This window comes from Salmo trutta, chromosome 32 (genome assembly GCF_901001165.1).
Source record: "Salmo trutta chromosome 32, fSalTru1.1, whole genome shotgun sequence".
Lineage (NCBI taxonomy): Eukaryota > Metazoa > Chordata > Actinopteri > Salmoniformes > Salmonidae > Salmo > Salmo trutta.
In genome coordinates this window covers 17,450,223-17,459,404 of record NC_042988.1, presented here as the reverse complement: position 1 = coordinate 17,459,404, position 9,182 = coordinate 17,450,223, and the positions used below count along the sequence as shown (strand labels likewise).

Below are 9,182 nucleotides of genomic sequence, written 5' to 3'. Positions count from 1 at the left end.
TTCACCTCTCCCTATACATGGAGTCCTGGACAAAGGAAAACTATTCTCAGCCTGAATTAATTGGAGGTAAAAAATGTCAGAACTAAAGCCAGAGTGAAACTACAATATGAGTGACTAAGCATGCCATTCTATATGGAAGAATAGGCTCCTTTAATTGGTTGAGGTCATCTCCCTTGTATTTCTGATTATGTGGAGTAGCCCACAAATGCCCCTAGAAGCCCTCAATTTCTCATGACAGGTAGGCAGGCCTACTCTAATTCATTAAGTGAGTGAATAGGGAACATACAGCATTTCAACACCGTTTGTGGCATTTCACCAAATAGATTTTTAGATGTCATGTGTAATTCTGACAATGTGCCATGGTTCTTTGTTATGTGGATACTTATTGTTTATTGAAGGCAAGACCTTAGAGCTTGGATACTGTCTGATATGACCTATTGAATGGACATGGTCATTGCATGTTTACCACATTCAAACATCTCATGTCCCACCTTCATTTACATTTCTATGATGCCCCCTGCTGACAATTTGAAGGCATAGCAAAGAAGAAAAATGGTTTGATACAACAGCAATTCATTCATCCCAGATGATCCAGCTCAATAAAAAGTTGAAATAACGCATTTTACAAAACAATGAGTTGAAGATGAGTTCCTTTTCCCTGAGAAAGGAATATTTTGATACGAGTGTGAATGAAAGACTGATTGCTACATCAACTACTAGAAAACCATGAACACCAAAGACATTAAAAAAAGAAACATGACAAACTGCAAACTTCGTTTTTTTTTTCCTTTTTTATTTCCATGTTACTAGCTATTTAAAAATAAAATACTGGGAAGGAAACCTTGGCAACGGCAGCCTCGTTGACACACGGTGGACGGGTAAACAACGTGGATGCCTGTCACAACTTAACCCCACTGGCCGAGCCTCCAATCAGGCTACATTGTTATAAACACGAGGCTGGGATAGGGGCCTTTGGGCCATTTGGGAACCCTGCTCCCCATCCCAGTCTCAAACATGGCAAGATATCTTTAAGTACATTTTTTCCAAAAGTGAATACAAAGCATCCCATACAGAACTGAGATCGATCTCATCGCACACGGTTCAGTGGCACGCCATATGATATTGGCCAACGTGGTTAAATTAATTTGGTTTTTCTTGTTTGAACATGGGAGGAATGCATTGAGTCGGGCGGAAGAGCAGATTTCACCTGCCAAAGTGTGTCAATGGTCGGTAGACAATAGGAGTGGGAGATGGAGAATGTAAGAAAAGAGCTGGATTTCAATGTGGTCCCATCGTGGAAGAGGTACTGTATTGTAGAATCAAAGACCATGAGGGACAAGGATGAAAGGGAAGAGGAAAACAGCCCAGCCTCTACTCTAAAATAACACATGCCCTTTATCTTTAGCTTCCAGACTTAAAACAATACACAGAAAAACAGAAAATTTAGTTCAGGTGGGACCATGCAGCAAGAGCTTATGGGTAAAAGCTGACAGTCATGTCTGTTTGGAAAAAAAGAAAGCATTTCATGAAAATATTTCAAGCTACTAGAACCAAATGGGTGTATACAACTTGTATTTTTTATGAAAGGACAATTTGAGGGAGGTATTTCAAGTCTATTTTATGTCAGATAAATAATGTTAAACACAATTTGAGTGTTTCCCCAGTTGAGGGAAAACAGCAATTTCAATAACCTACTGGGTGCATGTTTGTAAGATTGTGAGAGTTCACATTCATCCCATTCACACGCGTCACTATTGGCATCCTTTCAGTCAGCTGTTAAAAAAATAACCACGTGCTTTCAAGAAAGCTATTAAAATCAGTGTTCTTGTCAAAACAGTATTTCAATATTAGAAAAGGTCCTTTATCTCTTACCATAAATTTCTACTCTTGAAATTTACGAAAAATGACTAGAAAATAGATCAACCATTGAACAGAAATCAAGTGACTTTTCTCTGAAATGGAAGTGAGGAGCAGGCTTGATGGCAGGAGGAGAGAAGAAACAGAAGGGAAGTTAAGAGGTCAAGAAGAGGAGTGTGGGGAATGGTGGCAAATTGAGATTACTTTTGTTAGATTATCTTTAAAAATGAACTGGATATTTCCCTCTCGGTTGGGAACCCTTTTGTCCTGTTCAAAATGTTGGACACCTCTGATGGAGGTGGGGGGGGGGGGGGGGGGGGGGGGCACTGGCCTTGGTCTGATGTTGAAGGGAGGGGAAGAGAAAAGAACAAACCAAAACTGCCTTTGCCGTTGTGACCTCCCCCAACCAATTCCCCCTCCCACACCCCCTATCCGGACTGAACCTCCGGCTCAAGATGATAAAGTGGAGTCTTTCTGTGTTTGCTGTGCTTGTGGCCGCTGCACCGACTTCTGGCTCTCCACATCTCTAAAATGTTTCTCCACCTGCCGGGGACAAGACGGGACAAGTAACATTTTATCCTCAATCAACTTTCTGGTACTGCAATTCCTATATTCCCTTCAACGGTGAATGAATGGTGGGAAGGCATACTCACTATTTTGCGTACGTGACTTAAAGCGCTACCCTCTTTGCCTTTGCAGTTCTCCACCTGGTAAGGTGGGGATATGACCACGTCGTCCATCACCATGATGTTCTTCTCCTGCCATTTGCAGTCTTTGATGCTACAGAGAGATGGAGAATGTTTTTGAAAAAAAAGCACCCAGTAGCTGTCTTTAGTCAGGGTACTGAGGTTAAAGGCTTCAGGTAGCAGGTATTGGATGGTGGACAGGTGCATATTGAACAGCAACAACGCTGAAGAAAATATACAAACAAATTAAACAAAAAAACATTACAGAATTAAGAGCTTACATTAGAAATTGGTCAATCAGTGTTGGTACTGGAAGACTTACGGTCATAGGTCACTCACTGTAGTCTAGGCCAAATCAGGGATCAACAATACAATCCCATTACAACCAAGAGGTATAATGGAATGCATACTATTTGATAGGGTTTATAACAAAACATTACTGAATCAAAGACTGGCATTCAAACTGGTCAACTAATCAGTGAAGGCAACTTCAACACCCAACGAGACTATTTAAATGCATTGGGAAGAACGTTTTCTTTAAAACAGCCTTTCCTGACCATTGGGGACCGTCATAGTAAGTAAATAACTGATGTTTCTACAGTTGGATGAAGCAGAGCCCCAGTAATAGAGACAAGAGACGATACTCACGTTTTATGTATAGTCTGGAATAGCTGTTGGCCCTCCACAGAGACTCCAGCACTAATTGCATATGCTTGGGATAACTTGTCTTCCTTTTCCGACCGTGCTCTGTTGGCAAGCTGCAGGCGTGTTGGAAAAGGAGAACCAAAACGTTAGAGCTGTTCACAATAGCCAACATTCTCAACTGAGAACACCAAAAGCCCTTGGAAGTTAAAGTATGTAAAAATAAAAAATTATATTTGGCATCGAAAGGAACTTTAAGGAATTTCCACCCGTTAGCAATACAAATAAATATTAGAAACGGCTTACTGATAATTTTAGTCAAATGTGGAACAGGTGGGTTTTGTTTGATGCCGACCAAAGTTTAATGATATGGGTGATGGAACATTTCAGGATTTTTTGGGGCAAGACAATGGCCATTAATTCTTTAAATACGCATACAATCCATTCAGGTTAAACATATGGTTCCAATCAACATGTGAAAGCACCCAAAATTATACAATTCATTGACTCCATGTTGGGACAGGGATTCCCAATTCCAGTCCTGAAAACCAATGGGTGTGCAAGTTTTTGTTCCAGCCCAGCATATAAAACACCCGATTCAACTAGAATAATCAGCTTGCCTAAACAAATGACAGTCTTTAGTCTGACTGAACCACAATTAGCTGAATCAAGTGAGTTAGTGCAGAACTTTTTGATAAAGCTAATGACAAAAAGACCAGATGTCCGATGATTCTTCACTACCTCGTATGCTGAAGGAGATGTGTCAAGGAACGTGTGAGGAGGGGTGATTGGCTGATCTTACCTTGCTGACATTCAGAGATGCTAGTGGAGGAGGAGTTTCAGTGCGGTCATTAATGATGTCCACCTCAGACACGTAGGCTAAGTTAATCAGAACCACGTCGCTGACGTTAGCCTTTCCACTGGAGGGGGCGCATTCTGAAAGGGCAGTGGGTCAAGGCAAATAGGCTGTACTACACATTCAGAATGGAGGTCAAATTAGCAGCAGTTAGCATTAGACTAAATATACATGCAGGACTTGTATGTGAGGGAAACAATGGATCAGCTGGAATCATAATTCTAGCACTTCTTCCACAAACATTAAGCTATGCCAGACCTGAGGTAAATCACCAAAATGTTTATGTTATTGAGCTTAAGGAGAAGTCAGAACACACATTTTAAATGGCATACTGCAGCTAGTCACAATAGTGCAATTTAGTCACTCGATATTGAACCACTGACCAAATAGGCCTAATAAGTGAGCACAACATATTCTACTCAAGTAGAACACAAAATCCAAGCACAGCACCAATCCAACTTTGCCAGGTGCTGGAGATCCCCTTGATGGAACAACTTCCTCTTTTTCACCCCCGCACCCCCTCTATTCTGCCATTAAAGTTCAACAGCCTCCTCACAACAGAACATCCTGGGATCACGCTTCCCCATAACCTAGGAAACAGGTCCAGGGTTCACCACTGCAGTCCTGGAACAGCCTCTTGCCCAAGAAACAATGCAGACTGTTACAACCCATAACAGAAGTCCTAAACATCGGCTAAGCTCAGGACTTACCAGTCAAACAAACCACCAGCAACTAAACAAAATTAATAGCCCACTCAGAACTTCTCAAAGGAGATGTTAAGTAGCAAGCAATTCACAGTTAGTCTACACCTGTTGTTTACAAAGCATGTGACAAATACAACATTTAATTTGAAGACGGCATGAGGCGTATGCACTCCACCAGCAGATCACCTTTCAACTCTGCTAACTTAAGTGAGGGGACAAAGAGTCCAATGCATTGTTTGTAAGGGAGGAGGCTGGGTACAAACAAGCACAATTCATCATGTGGATATCAGAAATACTGTGGAGCGAAAGAGAGCAAATCGCTAATTTATTTTATTTTCTGCCTAGTAGGCTAACTAAGCACAACTGCCAAGAGTAGCCTTCACGAACACCGAACTGTGTTAAAGAAAGCTCAAAGGATACTATCTAGTAGCAGCCTGCTCACTGCCCTTGAGACACGGTTTATAGTCTGGTGACAGACCAAATTCACAGACTCAGTCTGTGACCTCACAACAACCGAAGGCAGCACAGAACTTGCCCTTCAACTGATTTCCCGAAAAGACCCTCAAACCTGAGCCAAGCTAATTATTTTCCTAATAAAAACCAGGTTGGATATGAGTAAAAGTTTGGGAAGAAGGCCTGTGTCTTTACTATGGTCAGAAAAGTTTTCCCATTACAAGGCAGACAGAGGTAAAGTGCTCAGAGCTGAACTCATTCAAGTTTACAATCCTTCATTTTACAGCTGCTGCACTTCCTCCATAACAGTAATAGAGGGCTGTGGATTTCCTGTTTGACAGCATGACCTTTCAGTGACTCACCAGCCTCAAGGGAAACAACCTAACATGCCATGAGGGTATGACTGACTGGATCTAGAAGCTTTATTTAACCCCGGTTCTATACAATGCTATTGTGTCACCCTGAAAACATGTCACACAGTGTGCTTCCATTAGCAAAATACATCAAGTGAATAGGCCTACATGATACACATCTTGAAGAGTGACTTGTCCCCTGTGACCTGGGCCCTAGCATTGGGAAAATACCCTCTATGCATCTCACAACACCCACAAAAAAAAAGTTGACTAGATTTAACAACCTTAACATTGTAGATCGGTACTTAAAAAAAACGAGGGCTAGTCATCAACTGACATTGATAAAATGCCTCTAACTTAACAAGATCAAATGAGCAAAGTCTGAGGCAGTACTACCTTCCAGCCAGGTAATAGAGACCTGTTTGACATCCACCGGACCGTGAAGGTATGGAATGCACATTGTTGAAATCCACAATGCTGATGCAGTGTGATAACAGCTGACTGAGAGACATCACATTCCTTCCCCTGGCTGTGGTTGCAGTTGTTTCACTATCACAGGGTGGTCTGACTCTGGGCCTTTCTGTCCTATACTAGGCAGAGGTGGAAGATTGGCCCGCACAACCACGCAAACAGAATTCTTTGTGCTCTGCAATGTAAGTCTGTGTGAGCAAATAGTTCAAATCAAATGGCTTCCTTAGAGTTCTGCAGCATATCAAATCTTGCACTTTTCATGACTGCCCATTTCTCTAAGCAGTGCTCTGTGCAGGCCTGAAAAGGAATTGATCTGGGCTAAAAGCGCAAGAGATGTGTATAATACCTCAACTTCACCCAACCTATACTGTATAGGTCTTCTCCAAATGTTGCCTGGAAGAAATCCACCTGGCTTTATCCTATCAACATCCCTCATGTCGTGAAATACAAGTCTGAACATTCACATAACATATTTCACAGCAACTAGGTAACGTTGGCCGTCTTCCAATATAGCTACAACTAAGAACTTGCATATAGTTAATGTATTTCTCAAGTCCGCTACAAAACACTTGACAGGGGTCAAAGTACTTAGGTAGACAGTTACTAGCTAACGTTAGCTAACCCTAGAACTTGAGTCACTCCTTTCTAAACTGTCACCGGAGAATCATTGGCGTGTCAGTTTCGACAACGTAAGCTAACTACATCATTGCATGACTAACCATCAATAATGTTCTTTAAATAACCATTGTTTTAAAGCATAATAGAATTCTAAGCGTGGTCTGCGAGTTAGCCCTTTTTCTAGCTGCATGCTAACTGTTACTAAGAATTTGCCAGGCATAACGCCCCTTGGAGCTGCCAGATAGTGATCCATACAAGGACTGACTGTATTAACGCTGACCACAATAGCTTGGGTTAACAAGTTAGCTAGCATAATGGCACAATACCATGCCAACTTCGATAGCTAGCTGGCTAACAACAAACATTAACTCAAGATCATGCCGATTCTAAACTTAACATACCTGGCTTGAAATAGAAAGTAACAAGGTTTAAAGTAACTGAACGGAACAGTATTTAAATCGTATAGTTAGCTACGTTTTGATCACGAGTAAGCTAGTTAGCTCCCTAGCTAGTCTCCTGACTACGCTTGCGCGGATCTCAATTTGGCAAGCGCGACCAGTTACCCCCAGGCCCCTTGCAGCCTGGAAGACCACCGATTTAGTGACAACGGAAAATGGTAAAAAGGATACTCAAAGTCAACATCTTGGACTGATAGTCAAAGGCAACGACCTCTCCTTGCAATTGCTGCCCCAAGCAGGTGAGGCAGGAGACATGGCTCCCGACACTGAAATACTCCCCCGGTCCAGGAGCCGCCATCTTCTCCGCCAGGAAACGGGAGCGCCAGATTTACGTAAATGTACGCGGTGGCGTCACTGACTACTGATAGGGAATGTTGATGGTCGTGTCATAGATTGATCACACTTCCCTGGGCGGTCCAATTCTCCACCTCATGACGGGTTGATAGAGGTGAACCGATCTGGACCCTTAATTGTCCTGATCTAGTAATATTTTAGAAGTCCTTCTCGCCACAATAAGTCATATGCTTTTTCCATGTCAAAGAAAATAATGTCCGACTTGCTAACTGGTTGAATTCGTATTACTGCAACCAGTTACCAAGTCCGACATTTCCGAGTTCGACTACTAGGCACACTAGCACATGAACGGCGGCAATAGTATCTCTCAAGATGTTGCAATATTGGTGAGTAGGTCTATGCATAAAAAACATTTAGTTAATTCACTCACACTGTTTGGAGACTGAATTTGAGGGTTGCTTTGACCATACTTAAACATCCCTCATCACCCGAGTAAAACATCCATGCACTTGGCATTTCACATTCATCTTATTTTTCCACCATAAATGTATATGTGGAGTGGACAGTCCTAAAGATATACTTTTGACTTGCCTGTTACAAGCTTGAAGCCTCATTTCATGATGCTAGTATAGAAATAATCTGACTAGTCTGATTCTGACCAGGGCCTGATTACCCACTGGGCACTTGTCCTGGGGACCCACCATTTAGCATATAAAACATGTCATAAGCCATGACAAAATGTGTACAATTGCAGGAAATTCACTTTAAGACTGCAAACTGAGATAAAAAAAATATACACTTTAAAATAACCACTCATCCACGTTAATATTCAAAGCCATGCATGTTATCCCACAACCAACACTGTAAATTAAAGATTTTTACTCCTCTTTGTATTGGAGCAGTGAATCGCTTTATTGAGTTTCAGACAATTAACAGGCCCCAGAAAAAAAAAAAAAAAAAAGATACTCAAATAGGATGTCACAACATTACAATGAGTAATAAAAAAGGGCTTTTTAAAAATGTACACAACCTGAAATAAAACAGTAATCAGACTCAACATTCCCTTTAAGATCCTTGCTAACCCACAAGGTGGCGCTGTGCACAATGCAAAAAAAAAATTCAAAGGGACAGCGATTTTCATCAATAATAGTCACAGTAATAGATTGCTCAAATAGCGTGTATTGCACATGTGTACACATATATGCACTTATACACGTGAGTAGCAAATAGTATAAACAGATTTGTATTGTCGCAACAGGAAAGCATTTGAAAGAATACATGACATTAAGGAATGTGCTTTGATCAATTCAAAACGTCTGCATTAGTTATGACCAGAAGAGAGAAAGAATATATTTAAAATATAAGGTAAAAGACGGTCACATATTCAAACATCCAACCACAGAAAGTGGAGATAGAAACACCAGCGCAGTGGAAGGACACAATGTAAGAGACACACTTCTCTTTCCAAAGTCAAAAAATATACAATTACTCTTTGAACCTTGACGATCATAGGTCACTACATATACACAACGTATGAAATATCAATAAATATACATTATTTACTGAATAGCAAAATAGTGTGGCAGGAACAATAAAGCTATCTTCAATGGTGGATAAGTCAATATAATTTAGACTTGGACGTCTTCCAGTATCTGTTTAGACAGAAGGAACACATTTGCATGGTTGCCACTTGTAGTAGTTGTTTTGTCTAAGGCAACACACAAAAAAACATTCCTCTATTCTGAGTAGACTTTCTTGATTTGAGTGTTGTTTTTTTTGCTGCCCCTCCA

At 41.1% G+C, this 9,182-nt stretch overlaps 1 protein-coding gene across 1 annotated transcript; it reads right to left on the bottom strand.

The window, feature by feature from the left end:
- Nucleotides 1–772: 772 nt before the first annotated feature.
- On the bottom strand, nt 773–7,434 carry LOC115171277 (protein LSM12 homolog A). The gene is made up of 5 exons (XM_029727934.1): nt 7,270–7,434; nt 3,988–4,121; nt 3,192–3,301; nt 2,511–2,637; nt 773–2,400 (listed from the first exon to the last, which is right to left on the bottom strand). Exons 1-5 carry the CDS (start codon nt 7,394–7,396, stop codon nt 2,308–2,310), a joined length of 591 nt encoding a protein of 196 aa, XP_029583794.1. The 5' UTR covers nt 7,397–7,434; the 3' UTR covers nt 773–2,307.
- Between the last annotated feature and the right edge of the window lie 1,748 nt (nt 7,435–9,182).

Bases quoted from the DNA above. Each gene is read 5' to 3' on its own strand.
- LOC115171277 (XM_029727934.1), bottom strand. From the start codon at position 7,396: ATGGCGGCTCCTGGACCGGGGGAGTATTTCAGTGTCGGGAGCCATGTC. The intron at 4,122-7,269 runs GTATCCTTTTTA...CTGCCCTTTCAG, and splicing joins GTCCAAGATGTTGACTTTGA to AATGCGCCCCCTCCAGTGGA. The intron at 2,638-3,191 runs GTGAGTATCGTC...ATCTCTCTGTAG, and splicing joins TTCCAGACTATACATAAAAC to CATCAAAGACTGCAAATGGC.